Source organism: Anthonomus grandis, chromosome 1 (genome assembly GCF_022605725.1).
Source record: "Anthonomus grandis grandis chromosome 1, icAntGran1.3, whole genome shotgun sequence".
Lineage (NCBI taxonomy): Eukaryota > Metazoa > Arthropoda > Insecta > Coleoptera > Curculionidae > Anthonomus > Anthonomus grandis.
The window spans coordinates 830,267-847,544 of NC_065546.1; the positions used below are offsets into that span (position 1 = coordinate 830,267).

Consider the following 17,278-nt stretch of genomic DNA (forward strand, 5'->3'; position numbering starts at 1 on the left):
CACCCGATACCTAATAAGGCAATAATATTACAATTCCCCAACATAAGGTAATGGCAGAACCATTCACACCCTTTTAAGCTTATTTAACAATACTAATACATACATGGGGGGGGGGTGAATTTCAGAGGGTATATAGCGTGCAGTTGGACCCCGGGTACTTCTACGAGCCCCACCGGGTGTCGCGCATGCAACAACACGATTTTAATGCTTACGGTACCGCTAACAATTCATACGCTACCGATACTCATCAACGATATAGAGGGATGTGGTGATTTCAGGCCCTGGTGGGGTGAGTTCGAGAAATGCCTGCTTTCAACACGTACCGAGTCGAGTCGTTTTGAACACATTATGGCAGTGGAAAAGATGAGATTTTTTTCACTTGTTTTTTTTTATATACAAGGTGTTACAATTTAGTAAGTCAAGCCATGTTTCTGCGTCAAAATCTGATCCTTTCGACTTTTTAATATTGATTCAAAGGGGTTGAAATAAACTTGGCTCATATAAATATATAAATATAATATCATATAATAATATAAAATATAAATCTAACTTAAATATGTATTAAGTTTTTAATAATATCCAGGATGTCCCATAAAAAATGGTAAATTATTTAGTAGTATAAGTTAAATTTGTCTAGTCCGAAAGTCAAAAAAAATCAAGATAAAGGGTGAAGTGGAAAGTGGTATAATTAAAATATATAAAACTTTGGCTATAAATTTAGCATATAATCTTCGTTTTTAACAAACTTTGGAAATTAAGTTTTTTTTATATAGCAAATTTAGTAAGTAACCTTTTTTTGAAAACCATGTCATAAAGGGCCAACATTTTAATTGTTTTTTAAGCTCCCTAACTTTTTAAGGCCTGACATAATTTAATTTTTTTATTTAAAATGTACATTTTGCAAACAGTTTTACTCAAAGAAGGTATTCTACAAAAGCCCCGCTACTATTGACCCTTTTCGAGATATTAATATTTAAAGTTTTCAATACACTTAAGTTAAAATTTAATTTTCCTGCTAAAAAGGTAAAAATTTTTTAAGTGGGCTGTGCCTAACAAAATGAATTATTATAGATGTCATTTTCACTATGAGGATTTACGTTTTTGTTAATTACTTTTACCTTATCTATTATTTTTCATTGTGTTCTTATTGTTAGTTATTCTGTATGTCGTGGAAGTCGAAGGCCTTGGCCCGCACGAGGTCTAGACCTTAACCCATTAGATTTTTTTTCATATGGGGATTAATGAAATTACTTGTAAAAATTGATTTGGCGATTTTCCAGTAAAAGAATTTTAAAATATATTGAGACAAGTCATGTCGATCATTTATTGGTAAATAATCATAATTTTAATTTTTAATTTAACGAAGTGCACTTTAAAGAGCTTCTGAATGTAATTTTTTTGGAATGCGTTGGAAATGTATGGCTCAAATTCAAAAAAATTACATTAAGTTTCCCGTCCTATATCTCAGTTGTCTTTGACTTTCGAACTAGGAAAATTCAAATTAATCTCATTTTTTTAAAATGAATCTGCTGTTAAATTCTTCACTGTTATTTATCGGATACCCTGTATATTGATAAATGATATGGAATGATAAAGTAATTATATTAAAACATAAATTTAAGAAAAACACGCTTTTACAATATCCCTCGCTAGCTATTCAAATCAAGCTTCTAAATGCGTCATTTAGAAGTAACCGTTTGCGACGCTTCACACATATATCTCGACGCAGATGGATACAGGCAACTTTTTAAAGCAGTAAATGTTATTTTTATGCCTGGACTTTATACTTTGTAACACACTGTATTTTTGTTCAATGCCCCAAATACAGTTTTCATAAAAAATGTCATGCTTTTCTTAATTTTTCTATAAAAGGGTCTTAAAGAGGTCCAGATAACTCCCAGGATATAAATCCAGAAATCTTTTTACATTTTGTGTTCGAAACGCTCACAATCATGCACAAAATACACGTAGGAGCACAAAATGTTCTTTATTGAGGAATATTTTTGTACAAACATGCACTTTTATGCACCGGTTTAATCCGATATCTTTGACAAGAGCAAATGTATATGAAATTTTTTTTGTAATAAGAAATGAAAATCCATTTTTTCAGTCTTCTACGCAAGGCATCATTTTCATTAAGCGTTCCCTAGCATTTGGTAATAATTAGGACAGATTGATTCAAAAATACACTGGCCCGCACAATTATTCGGACAACGAAAATTTGATTCAAATTCAATCAAGATCTTTAATAACTTTTTCAGTATTACATCGATTTTAATAATTTTTGTGATTATTTTTTCTTATCGAAGCTACAAAAATTTCAAGCGGATTTGTTGCATATGGCCACCATAGCCAAACATAACCGTTGCCTGCTGGCCGCTATTTGTATAGTGGTTGTGTCCTTTTGATGTTGGTCAATCTGAACATTTTCAGTGTTGCCAATAAAAAAATGTATTACAGAACGGTAGTGAAATTGGCGAAGCTGACGTTTAACGTATGACCTAATTAAATTTATATTTTTCATTAACTTACAAAAAAAATACATGGCGCAGGCGCGAGCATTTGGGTTGGATTGATAAAGTTTAAAAAAAAACGCGTATATAGAGGAATTGGATTTTTTGAAAATCATTTATTAGCGACTATTATTATTATTTATTATTATATCTTATATTCTTAGTTAAAAGTTTGTCGTAAAATTAAATTAATTTCTTAGTTTAGTTTAATAGGTAGGATGAATTAACATTTTGCAAACCTAGGATTTATCATTTTTACGTCTTAATGTAGTTTCATTCTTAAAGAATAACCAATCCATGTAATTCGGTTGGTATTGTCAATATTGTAAGTTGCCTAACGACTAACAAGTGTAATAAGGGTTGCGGCCAGTAATAATTCTCCCGCGCAGATACGGTCCCTGCAAGACTTGTTTTTTTTGTATTAAAACAATTATTCAAATATTATCTTGAATTTTATTATCTTCGAACCAGCACTAAACGGGCCTAACACAAATATGTACAGCAAGACATTATTTTGTACTAAAACTATAACCAAATCCAAATAAGAGCTGCACACTAACAAGAATATATTATATTACCCGCCACTGACACGTTTTCACAAGTTTGACCTTCTTCGGACGGTTCCCGCAGTTCCGACAGAAATAAATTGCATGATGCCTCTTGACTTTTAGCGGTCAGATGAAGCAACAACATACAGATCGTGTTATCGTGAGCTACGTATTACCCAAAATAATGACAACACCGCTTGGTTGCGGCTTGCAGGAGGCGGCATTTTTCGTTTTTATTTTTTGAACCGGGAGTCAGCAGACCTCACTTTGCTGTGTTACTGCACGTTGCATTAATAATTTTTGAGCGTTATTTTTGTGTTTTTTTCCCTATGGCTGTTTACACCCCTTCCGAAAGAGTTCAATTAATTAAATGGTTTTATGGAGGCAATTCGGCAGTACAATGTAGAGATTTGTTTTCAGTGACATTTGAGAATAGACCGATTCCTTGTGCAAATTTTGAGACATCTTTTTGTCTTTAAGATTGTAAAAAATGCCACACAAAACGTCAAGAACCACCTGTTGAAGTGGTCCAGGATATATTAGAACGGCGGGAAGAAATGGTTTGCAGTACCCTAGAACTTGATTCGACACGGTCCACCAGAAGTGTTGGAGAGGAACTGGGAATGAGCAATAAAACTGTTGCTCGTATCTGGAAAAAATATGGGAAAAATGTTTCAAGTATTCAAAAACTCAGGAAATATTTCCTGAAGACCAGTGGCGAAGAATGGAATTTTGTGAAACCATGATAGAAAAGGCAAATGAAAACGAATATTTTTAAAAAAATATTTTGTTTTCTGATGAATCTTCTTTTCCATTACATGGCAAACACAATCCTTCCATTGTTCGTTATTGGTCTCAGGAAAACGAGCACAGAAGTTTTCAGTTTCGTACCCAGTATCCTCAGAAATTGAATGTTTGGGCAGATATTTTGGGCGACAATGTTATAGGGCCATTTTTTATTGATGGCACTTTAAACGCCCAAAAGTACCTTGAGTTGCTGCAAAACCAAGTTCTTCCTGCCATTCAAATCCTACCTGATGTAGACCTGAGATCGGTTTATTTTCAGCAAGTTAACTATTCGAATATGCCAAACGCCTTTTTAAAAAATACAATATTTATTTCGTACAAACTTAGCGTAGCTACAATTTCAACTGACTAACTAAAAATTACAAATGGTGGATATTTATATGAGTAAAAAAGCAAGTTAAGCATAAGCAATGGTCAGCATTCTCCATAAGGGACTGTGACATAACTCCTCCACCCCTAGTGACAGCTCTACCGCTAAGGAAGCTGGATCGACTGCTGGTTGTCCTCTTGGCATTCTTTCTGGGCACAGTATCTTTTTCTCAATTTGGCATAACATAGGTAGCTAATCCCAGTTACCAACATGATGTAGATAAGGATTGTCCAAAATGAGGGTACAGCGGGTACTCTGGGGAATTCTAGTGAAGGGTCGATTGCAACTATCTGGCTCTGCAACTCCTGAAGTTCATCTAGCTTTACATCGGTTGATGTGAAACTTAGGTTTAGTAGTGGCAATGGTTCATTGATCTTGTTTAGATCTGGAAACAGTAGTGGTTGTGGGCTGAAGTTTGTGGGTTTATCATCGTTAGTAATGATAAGTTCGTTGACCTTGGCCAAACAGTTGTTCGGAATATTAACCATATAGGATCCTATAAGTTGAACCTCTTCTTCTTGTGCTTGGCATTTCAGTAGAACTAGTGCTTCTTTTGGTAAGACAAATAACCAGTTGTTTGAGCTAGCTAACTGGTTAATTATGATGTGGTTAAGAACGACTTGTATCTGGCTACATATGGAAGTGCTTTTGACATAGGCCAGCAGTTGGACTTCGCAAGGGCTAGATTCCTGAACATCTTGTAGATTAAATTTGTCACAAAGGAACAGCTGTGTGGAGACTTCTTGACAAGCCTGGCTTTGATATGCGTAATGCAATTTGTTTTTTATTATATATTTATTTCGCGGTAATATAACCTTAAACCGACTCTGTACAAGGACAGGGGCAGCATATAAATGAAATATCTCAAAATTTTCGTTAAACGTTACGGGAACATGTAGGATAAATGTAATTCTATTATTTAGAATGTAAGAGCTTATTTTTATTATTTTTTCTATTAAAAGCATGTTCTCAAGTTCAATTTTTATTGGTAGTTGATTAGAACCTACTCGTTGTTCTAATTGTTTTAATTCGTTAAATAGATCTGTGGTTTTAATAATACTAGGATGCATCGTTTTAAGTTTAGCAAAAGTTATAGAGTTTTCTAAGTCTTGTAACGTAGAATCTATAAATTCATAAACATTAACAAGAGCATCAAGAATGTTTCTAATATTATTAGAATTCTGAGTATGATCAAAATCTTTTAGAACATCAGCTATTTGATTTATCCGAAATTCCAACATTTCTTCTCGCTTAGCAATTTGTAAAATTGTGTTGTTAAATTTCTTTATAACACTAAGTATTAAGGAGTTTTGGTTCATTACACTTTGAGACAATTTATTGTCGTTCTTTTGCAGTTCATCGATAAGATGGTCGTAACGTTCACCATCCGCTGCATCTAAGTTACCGGTTATAACCTTAAATGCTGAGCCTACAATATTGATCAACCCGCGTTTCATTCTGTTAGGATGTGGTACAAGCTCTTTAAGTTTATTCTCTACTCTATTTTGAATTAAATCTAATATTTTAAGATAATCATAATTATCTGGCAGATACTGAGGATGTTTAATTAAAAGTGTAGTGATATTTATTGATTTTCTATGCAATTTGTTCATCTCCAACATTATCGGATTAAGGTCATAAACATGAATTAAATTATATTCAAAATCGCGAATTTTAGCATGCCCTAATTTAATTGGTAGAATTCCAGGATTGTCTTCTAATTTGCTTAAGGTAATCCGATCTTGAGGTAATCCTATAGTAGCATGCAGAGTCGCACTGCAAATAATAATTTTTTTTCTTAGCCTAAGCCTGTGGTTGCGATAAAGTAAATGTATGCTTAATATATAAAAATTACTATAAAAATTAAAAAGTAAATATATCTAATGAAAACTTAAATTAATTAACGAACCTACTTAAATATATATATCTACATTTTTTAGTCGAAACTGTACGTGGTTCTCAAAGGCCGTTTAATATTGTCCATATGTATCTTTTTATGAGAATTTGTCTCTACAGTTTTTCGGTTTTCGTCCAGGTTAACAATATGTTCTTTTCCCGAGAATTTGTCGCTAAGTTTTTGCCGACTATGTTTTTTAATAAAAATCTTTTGTTCGGGCTTAAACAACTCTGGGCTATCACGTTTCTGGTTAATGTTTTTTATAACATGTTCTTTATTTCTCATAAGAATTTCGTTAATTTTCGCGTATAGGATTTTTGATTTATCTTTATGTTCACTGATGTAATCTGATAGTAAAATGTGATCAAGATTAAAATCAAAGGGGTCATCTGAAGTTATATGTCCGTTAATTATGTCTATTGGTTTAAGTTTGGTGACTGAATGAAGGGTGTGATTATATGCTAAGACAGCATATTTTATTTTTTGGTCTATTCTTGAGTTTTTAAATCCTTGGGCATTTAAAAGTCTAACATGTTCGGAGATAGTGGAATGGAATCTTTCTATTACTCCATTAGATTGAGGGTGATTAGGCGAAATAAAATGAATTTTTATTTTATGTAATTGGAGAAGTTCTGTGATAACTGTATTTTTAAATTCGGTTCCATTGTCTGAAATAACCTGTTTGGGTATACCGTGATGTGAAAAGAAAGAAATGAGGTGGTCTGCTATTTCATTAGCCGCCAATGATTTAAGCATATAAGCTTGAGCGTATTTGGAAAAACTGTCTAAGATTGTTAAGAATTTTGTTTTTTCTAGGGTGTAGGTGTCAACATGTATAATTTCAAACGGTCGGGTAGCAGTAGGGGTTATATTCATTTCGATATTAATGGGATGACGTTCATACTTTGTTTTAATACAAAGCTCGCATTCATTAATAAAAGTTTGTACCGAATTTTTCAAATTTGGCCAATAATATTTTGCCTTAATTTTTTCTACGGTCTCTTCAATACCTCTGTGGTTACTTTTTCCTTCATGGTAGTTTTGAATAATTTCGGGTATATTGTTTTTATCAGTGACATCCAATAGCTTATTAAGACATCTTTTAAATTGAAGACTTGGCCATCTAAAATTTTTTCGGATAACTTCGCAAAAAGGTTCATAGACATCGTCATTTTCAAAATATAAATAATAAAGTTTATTGGGAACAACTATTTCCTTAATAAACTTTAAAATATCATTTTCAAAATTATTTTTACTAATCTGAACCAAAATTCTTCTTTTCTTTTCGAAAAGAATTGTTATTCTTGGTTTTGTTGGTGAATGATTTACCAAGGATATAAATATTTGGTTTGCACCATAATTAATAGGACCTTCGATTATTGGTACACCTACAATTGGATCCTGTTCTTGATTTGTATGTATGGTGTCATTTTCATCGGGTTCCTGTTCATGTTCTGGTTCCTGTTGCTCATCAGGCATCTCCCTTATGTCATCGTCGGGGTTAACAAACACTGAGGCTAAATCTACGTTATCATTATTGGTGTTATTTTCCTTAGACGTTGAGGGTAGACCAGTGCCTTCTTCTTCAAGTTGTTTGTTAAATTCTTCTATATATTTTTTCAGTGAAAAATCTCCTTCTTTAACGTGTAACTCAATACGAGATAGAGCATCTGCATTGGTGTTAGTTTTTCCTTTTTTATAAGTGATGTTGTAGTCGTATTCTTCGAGTTTAATACGCCAGCGTAAAAGTTTTGAACTTGGGTCTTTGAGCGAAAAAAGCCATTGAAGTGGTTTGTGGTCTGTGATTATGTTAAACTTTCGACCAAATAAGTAGGGCCTAAAGTATTTAGTAGCCCAGACTAAACATAAACACTCCTTTTCTATTGTAGAATAATTTTGCTCTGAGTCATTAAGTGTTCGGGATGCGTAAGCTACTGGCAATTCTCTTCCTGGAGGTCCTTGGCTTAAAACAGCTCCTAAGGCAATATTACTAGCGTCCGTTGTCAGGTTAAATGGCTTTGAAAAGTCTGGATATTGCAATATTGGCTCGCTGGTTAGAAGATTTTTACATGTTTCAAAACAATCTAGAAATTCTTGGTCGTGTACAATTCTTGCTCCCTTTTTTAGACACTTCGTAAGAGGTTTAGTTATTCTTGCGAATCCATTGATAAACTTTCTATAGTATCCCAACAGTCCGAGGAATCCCTTAATTTCCTTTGTTGTTTTAGGAATTGGATATTTCTTGATAGCGATGATCTTTTCGGGGTTGGGTTTTACTCCATGAGGGGTAACGATATGACCAAGATAGGCTACCTCTCGTCGTAGGAATTCGCTTTTGTCAAGTTGTATTTTGAAGTTCGCTTCCCTTAATCTCTGAAATACTTGTTTAAGGTTTTCAATATGTTCTTGTAGTGACGACGAAAAGACAATTATGTCGTCCATGTAGACTAAACATTTCTCGTTTTGGATACCCTTGAGAATAGAATCCATTGCTCTTTGAAACGTCGCGGGGGCGTTCTTAAGCCCGAAAGGCATCCTTAGGTACTCAAAGTGTCCACTTTCTGTGTTAAAGGCAGTCTTTTCAATATCCTTTTCATCCATCTCAATCTGGTGGAATCCCGACGCTAGGTCCAAAGTAGTAAAGTACTGACATCTTCCTAATTTGTCCAGTAAGTCTGTTATATTTGGAAGAGGAAATTTATCACCAATGGTCTTTTCATTCAATTTTCGGTAATCCACAACTACTCTCCATTTTTGTTGGCCGGAAGCGTCCATCTTTTTTGGGACTACCCAGATTGGGCTCGACCAGGGGCTATTTGATGGTCTTATGATATTTTGATTTAACATTTTGTTTATCTGACATTCTACTTCTTTTTTATGGATAAACGGGTATCTATAGGACTTGGTATAAATGGGAATTTCATCTGTTGTTTTTATTGAGTGTTTTATTTTTGTTGTAAAAGTTAAGGGCTGGTCTTCCTGATAAAAAACGTCAGCGTATTTTTTACAGAGGTTAAGAATAGCTTCCTTTTCTTCGGGATTTAAATGATCTACTCTGATTTTTGAAGAATCTAATGTAGGATTATCGCAATGCACGTCATTAAAATTGTTGAGGTTAATGTCAGTAAAATTTTTTCGAGAAAATTTTTCTACTTCTAATGGTTCAGAAAAATCTAAAATAACTTCGTCACAAGAATTATTTAAAATCGTGGTTAGCGCATGACCATTTTTTGCTAAAGTTAAACATTCGGGGATTTCGCAATTATGTATTTTCGTGTGCGGTATTATAACTTCTCCATTTTGAATATTAGTTTTAATTTTTATGACTTGCTCGGTTCTAGAAGAAACAGTTACACAATTAAGTTCCATTTTGGTCTTATGAAATTCTAATTTGATTTTCGAAAACGGCGTTAACAGAAAGCCTTTTTTAAAATCGATACTAGCTTCTAGCAGTTTCAGATTATCTAATCCTATTAAACCGTCAAAAACATTATGAAACTTAAATAAATAAAACTTTAAGTCTTTATTTTTTTGCAATTTAAAAATTTTTGAAGCCGGTACTGTGGTACTAAATTTGTGAGAGGATTTTTGAAAAACTGTGCTAACGATAAAAGGGTCATTGATAATTCGGTCAGGAAAAAATTTAAAAGCAATTTCCGGATTTAAAAATGATTTTGTTGATCCTGAATCGATTAAAAGTTTTATACCGTATTCCGGGAAAATTATATATGATAATTCGCTGGAGTTCGAATTAGTAGAGTTCAAGGATATTACTATTTCTCGTTGCTGAGATGACTTCGCTTGCGAAAATTTGATTCCTGTAGGTCATGATTTTCAGTATTCCTATCATCAGCTGTGGTTTCGTTGACCGTCTCATATGAACTTGTCGCCTCATCGGTAACTTGGTATTCTTGATAAGGATTGTCGTACACGTGCTCTTGGTCGTAGTACGTAGGTGCATTATAATAACACATCGGAGAATAATACGGGTCAACATAGTGGGCGTTTTCGTTATCATCATACATTTCTGTGGAATATAATTCCTCAAAGATGAAATTGGGTTGGCTGCCTGTATTTCGAAATATGTTTTGATTTTTGTTATGTGGTTGGTTTGGCTTAGGGCCACTAGAACAAATGCTCATTGGTTCAGGGGCAGGCAGTGGTTTATTTTGGTTGGGTCCAAATACATTGACCTGATTTGGTCTGGGATAAATTTTAGACGACGGGAAAGGGAATCGTTGAAAATTATTTCCAGGGTTTCGTTGGAAATTATTCCCAAAATAATTTTGCCTAAAAAGGTTAAGATTTCCAGATGGAGGTCTAAAAATATTTGGCCTTGGCATTGGGGTTTGATGATTATTAAAATAAGAAAAAGGTTGGGGTCTAATTTGACTATAATTTGGTTGCGTTCTATTTTGTTGGGGTTGAGATGTATTATTTGATTTAATTTGAGGATTTTGTCTTATGTTGTTTTGAAAATAATGAGTATTGTTTTCTTGAGTCACGAATTGTAAGGCTTGAGCTAAGTTCAAAGGTCTCATGCATCGAATAGTTGTCCCTAAGGGTTCTTTTAGGCCAGAGAGAAAAGTTTTTAAAGCTAGTTCATTATATAACTGTTTTTTGGTATTTTTTCCTTCAATGCTGTTTTCGTTTATATCAATATGAGAGCATAAAAGATTTAAAATATGAAGAACTCTATCGTAAAATTGGCTAGGTTGTTCATTATTGTTTTGTCTCAACATGACGAGATCCCTATTAAGACATGTTTCGTCTCGTTGATCCGCAAAGTTACGCCTTAAAGTATCTTTCAAATCGTCCCAAGTTGTAACGTTTTGTATATTTATGATAACTTTTGCTTGTCCGGTTAGTTTTCCAATTAAGCAATTTAACAAAAAGATATTTTGAAAATCAGCTGGGTTTGATGCCCTATAAAAATTAGTTATAAGACTTTCACAAGTTGATAGATAGCGATGTAAATCGTTAGGATTTCCATCGAATGTCGGAACACAATTAAGATATTCCGGTTTGAATTGACTCATTATTGATGCTTTTGTATTACCGTTATTGGAAAGAAATTTATTTTCTTGAGAAGTCGATGCAGAATAATTGTTATCACTAATTACTACTAAATTATCGATTTCTAATTTAAAATTACTTTCAATAGGATTGAATAATTGATTTTTAGTACTTGAGTCAGCTGAAGGTTCACTTATTTTTAAAACATTTAATTCTTCGATTATATCATCAAGCTCTGACATTAAAACAAGTTTCCAATTCAAATTGCACTTACATTAATATTCCTAGGCTTATTATTCTGGTCATATTCGGTCCTATAAGGATGATCCTTCCAGAGGCAATGTAGTCCTACTCGAAGCAGCAATCCTTGCGAAATTGCCCTATGTAGTGGCAGTTTCCCAGCAATCCAAAAAGCACTTAACGATTAACCACTTTCCAGATCACAGTTTATACAGCTCACAATGTTCTTAAAAGTCCGATGTACCGTCGAACTTAGCGAACCGTAGATCCGAATCCGTGATTTTAAAAGACTTCTACGATAGAACGACTTTACACGAATACTACCGACTGCGCCAGTTAACTATTCGAATATGCCAAACGCCTTTTTAAAAAATACAATATTTATTTCGTACAAACTTAGCGTAGCTACAATTTCAACTGACTAACTAAAAATTACAAATGGTGGATATTTATATGAGTAAAAAAGCAAGTTAAGCATAAGCAATGGTCAGCATTCTCCATAAGGGACTGTGACATAACTAGCAAGATGGCTGTCCTGCTCATAACGCGGCTAGGGTAAAAGAATTTTTAACAAATACTTTTCCTAACCGCCTTATTAGTGGGACTGGCGATATTAAATGGCCTCCTAGATCTCCAGATTTGTCTCCAAATTACTTTTATCTGTGGGGTTACCTTAAGCAGACCATTTACAAGCATGCATTTAGTAGGCCAACAAATTTAGAGGAGTTGCGAAATAAAATTGTCGAAGGTGCCAATTCCATTTTACCTGAAACTCTTTTGGAGGTGCGAAATAGCTTTTACGATAGGTTAAGTTTTTGTTTAGCGAAAGAAGGCGGTTTATTTAAGCCTTTTATTTAAAAAATGATATGTTGTTATTTGTGTTTATTAGAGTTTTATTTCTGATTTTTTATTATATTTTTATCAGAGTTGATATTTTATTTTTTATTAGAATAATGCTTTAATTTTCATTATGCAAAACACTGCATTTGAAACATTTTAAAAATGCCTGGATTTTCGCGTGATATTTTGGGACATTTTGTCGCCAAACGACGCCGCTCCTACGAAAGTCAAATGTTTACTAATCCCGTCCTCGGGGTCTCGGGCCGGCCGGGGCGGTGCTCTGTCGCAGGCACACGTACACGCGCGACGTTACAAAATTTCGCCTCTATGCGGTTTCCTATAAGTAACGAACGAAAACACGATCTGCATAAACAGAAATCTACTTACGAACGTACACGGATGACTTCCGTAGTTAAACCCAATTTAACCCCCTGCATTTATAGACGGTTCCCGCACCTCAGATGCCAATTTCTGTAGCGTATACGGACGGCTTCCGCAGTGAAAGAGTTAAAAAAGGGCCCCAAACTTTGCTGGACTGTTTTCGATGGGCCACCCTGTAAAGAGTGGCTAATTTTTACTTTATAAAGCCTTGCTAATTACAAACCCTTATACAATCATGTATATTTTAATTTTTTAGATGGTTGTACCTATTAATATAAAAACACTGTTAGTGTAAAAATAGAAAGAAAATAAAAACTTTTTAACTACATTTGTTAAGTCAACACAAGTAAAAATTTAAATTAGGATTTATAAGATTCAAGTTTATCAGAATAATAGAAAAAATATTTTAAAGTTCATGCATCTATCTCAAGTGAATTGCAACTTTGTCTCATTTTAGCTGAGGATTCCTTTCTTTCGTAAATTTTAACGAAATTCTTAAAGAAGTACAAGAAAAATCTCAGATATAATGCAATTATCTTAAATTCTTAAATAAATTTAACTATCTATTTTGTTTTTGTAATTATAACCTCCCAAAAACTTTAATTGTTTTGTTTCCCTATAATTGGCACAACTGAAATTTGTCAGAGTGACCAACATCGAAAGGACACAATCGCGCAAAATGACGGCGGCCTAGGTCTACGTACTTTGGTCTATTTACTTTTCATTGAATTGGTATATTTATTAAGTTCGTCATCTAGATTGACGTGTTTTATGTTTAAGAACTTTGTAAGGGTGGTTCGTTTTGAAATGAAAGCACTGTATTGGATTTATTCGTTATTCTGTAAAATTAAAAACACTCAAGGCATATACACTTACAAGAAAACAACTATTTTAGGACAACTTAATCCCCAACTCCGCCTGGAAAGACTACTCGGCCAACACAAACTACGCGTACGACTCCTCCTTAGAAAGAGAAACGGCACAAAAAAAGCAACAGCACCAAAATGGAAACGAACGTGGGGCGCCGCCCCAGGGACGCCCGCGTTCCCATCCCCCAAGACCCACGGGACGCCCGCCGAGTGTACCCGCAACTCAGGCCCCGGCGGGCGACTCACGGAGTCTCCAGAGACCCAGGAGCGCCGTAATACCCCCGCCCAACGACCGTAGTACCTTCTCGTTACCGCGCACGCAGTACGACCGGCATACAGTCGGCGCAGCCAAGGGAGGACAGATGCCCGCCGATTTTTATTTTATGCCATCCCAACGGAAATATTCGGGGGAGGTGGTGCGGGTCTTCGTCGATTATAATGGACAAAAAAGGGAATATTAGGCAGCAAAAGTACTGAACAATTGATGCGTAAAAATCGTAACCGGCAAGATGTTTGTGAATGATTCTACAGGCAATTTGCGAAAGAACGACGCAAACTACACATTTTGAGTCTTAAAGGTGATCAAGTTAGAAAGTTTAAATTATGCCATAGGCATAACTTTGAATTAGATCTGGTTTATTTATTATATTTTGTTTTTGCAAAGGAGTCAACTTATTAAATTACAGTAAATTCGTGCAATGGTAAGATTGGTTTATATAAAAACAAAAAAGTTTTTAATTTGAATCACGCGGTTATTAATAAATGCGTTATAAAGGTATCTCCGCTAATGGTCGGCCATTAGGCTCACTTCACACGTACAAGGTGCTGCTCGAGTTATGTGTGTAAATACGGACGAAATTACGGACTAGCTGGTAAAGTTCCTGTGTGTTATCAGGCAGATAAATTCTATCCTCTCGGTAAACCTACCTGTAGCTGTATTTTAACCTTTTGTTAAATAACAGAAGGTTTACAATTTGGCAACAACGTAATTGTTCTGGTCGGTACAATAATCTTAAGAAAAAAAGAAAGATTAGAGCTATGAATCTCCGGTCCTGAGAAAATAAATGAAATAAACAAAAATAATGGATTTTTAATTTGTGATAATAGTTACAGGTACTTGCATACTTGTTTTGTGCCAAATCCGATATTCTTTCTGTTAGTACTAGCATTAATAGGTATTTGCATTTTCGCTAATTGTTTGTAAATATCCCACCAGACATTTGCCAATGAATCACAGTACACAGTTTTTTAGAAACAGTATACTGTGCAGTACATTTGTAGAATTTTAATCAATTTTTTGTTGAGCGTTTAGGGACTGCCCTTAAGATATCATGATCATAGTAAGTGACTGAATATAGTGGCTCAAATTTGACGTTCACCTATATAGGATCTCTTAGATGTATGTTTTCTTTCATTTCTCATATAACAGTGGCATAGCCAGCAAAGAGGGGCAGGTGAGGGAAGGGTGTAACCTTACGTCGGGCATTATCATATTAAATAAAGAGAGATTTATTAGATATAGAGAGATTAAGAACAAAATTTAGAATATTATACACAAACTTCTTGCAAAACTATGCAAGCTCTAACTCTTTGAAAAATTTGAGTTTATAAATTTCGTGGTAAACCTTTTATACGCTGCTTTTTCCTGTTGTTAACTTATTCTACTGGTAAGCAAGAATTATCCTGCTGGTAAGACAAACAGAAAGTTCATAATTCAATTTTTAATATTACCTGCAGGATAACTTTTCCAAACACTTTACCAGCCGGTCCATAATTTGGCCCTAAATAATAAAATACGTGCGTAAATTGTGTATTCTTCTATTGTGTATTGATTTATTCAGATTTATCTTGGAAATTATATTGTCAGTCTCTTGAATAGTTGAAAACTTGTTATCGTTAAAACTCAAAATCAAACATAACTAAATGGGGCATGACGTAATTTCCGGGGACTGTCAACTCTCATTAGGTTTGCTTCACAAGTATGAAGTGATAATGTAATGAATAAGATAATGGGTCGTATAAGTAAAGTGAAGCACATGCTTTTACTCTACCTCCGTCTTATTTTGTCGCATTAAAGCGGAATGTGTTTATCCCAAAAAACTAAAGCAAAAGCATGTGCTTTTGTCTTATTCATATGAATAAGAGCATGATGATCTACGCAAATTTGCTATTAAAAGTGCTTTCTCCTAAGCCGGTTGAAATTTTTAATCATATCATTGCTTGTAGTCATATGAATATTCTACTTTTCGAAATGTTAACTCTTTAGGCTTTAGATGACTAAAACATTATGTGAAAAATACCCCTTGTGTGCCATAATTTTTAAGCTATTTTGATTGTATAAAGCTAAAATCATATTTAAAAGTCGGCGGCTCACAAATCAGTTAATGAATATTTGAAATATTAAGAAAACTTAAAAACCTGATTGTAACCTTTTTGTATTTTCTTTCTCTAATAGAGTTACTATAATGTTGCTAACTCTCTTTAAACTCTTATCTAGTCGAAGTATTTTTTACCATTTTTAGTATATACGGACAATATTATATCTTATTGTTATTAACAAGTTTTTTGAAGATTCTATAATTTGTTTTTCTAAAAGAAAATTAAAGGTTAAAAAATAGGCATGTTGCATTAATTTGTATGTAACGTTTAACAGTGCAAAGGAAACTATCCTAATATCAAAAACACTTTATTTGGGTAATGTTATGTCAAGTGAATCATAATTAACTAGTATTAGGGTTAATTTAACACAAAATTGGCATTCTCGCATCAATTCTAATTTGGGTTGCAGGCAACCGATCAAGACTTTTCAAACTGTTTTTTTTAAGTTTCCAATTATTAAAAAAACAAATATAAGCACATAAATTGCTTGTCAAAGATAGCATCAGCATTACAACTTACTGAAGATGTTACGCGTCAAGGCCCTGAGGGCGCCCCACTAGTATGCGTATACAAAATAATGTAACATGTCATATTGTATATAGCATAAACTATAACTTAACAATATTAAGTCTTTATGTATAGAGTGTAAAGAGTGAGAAAAAAGTAAATTTTTGAGAGTATTGGAAGGTCTATTAAAAAAAAAGCAAGACATATCAGTTAAAGTAACAATACAATTAAATATTCTCACTCTACATTAGAAATTATTTGTAAATAATCTAGTTTTTATTTGCTAAGTATAATTAAATGTACAGAAACATTATGGTGTCTTGTTTAATAATAAGTTGTTAAACATTAAATAAATAAATTAATGCAACAGTAGAGTAGAAATAATTACTACTTATATTGATGAAAAGTTAACCAATTTAAATACTTTATTTTAGAAAGTTATTAATTATTATTTTATATTTGTAATATATCAGATAATAAAATAAATACATATAAAATTGCTTTTCTTATACAATTTTTAACGAAAAATAGAAAAAAATATGTTTCCTCATTCATGGCTTTTAAAATACAGTTTTCATTCCTTTTTAGATCCTTCTATAAATAAAAAAAAAATTAGAAAGTTTACACGCTAATTGGACACGTGATGTAATAGAAACATTTATTGGAAATAATAGACTTTGGACGAGATATCAACAATAATCTTAAGGCTTCAATTAGAACTGTCAGATTTTAAATCCGCAATGGTCCAGTGATCAAAATATTTGCTCATTCTACATTTCTTCCATCAATAAGCAATATGACATTCTGGCAAACTCGCACTGCGTCACTCTTTACAGTGATTAACTGCTTCCTAAGGTGTCTATTTCCTCAATTCTGCTTTATAATTGATTACATTTTTATAGTCACATTAT

General features: G+C 33.6%; 1 protein-coding gene across 4 annotated transcripts in view; it reads left to right on the forward strand.

Annotated features, from left to right (window-relative positions):
* LOC126743958 (uncharacterized) overlaps nt 1-16,867 on the forward strand; it is a 99,277-nt gene extending 82,410 nt beyond the window's left edge. For 2 of the 4 annotated variants that reach the window (XM_050451252.1, XM_050451260.1), the window contains exon 17: nt 13,508-16,867. In XM_050451252.1, coding sequence (XP_050307209.1) covers nt 13,508-13,942 — 435 coding nt within the window. In that variant the 3' untranslated portion in view covers nt 13,943-16,867. Of the gene's footprint in view, nt 1-125; nt 290-13,507 lie in introns of all 4 variants that reach the window. The other 2 variants (XM_050451268.1, XR_007663032.1) reach the window with 2 other exon arrangements.
* The last annotated feature ends 411 nt before the right edge of the window (nt 16,868-17,278 follow it).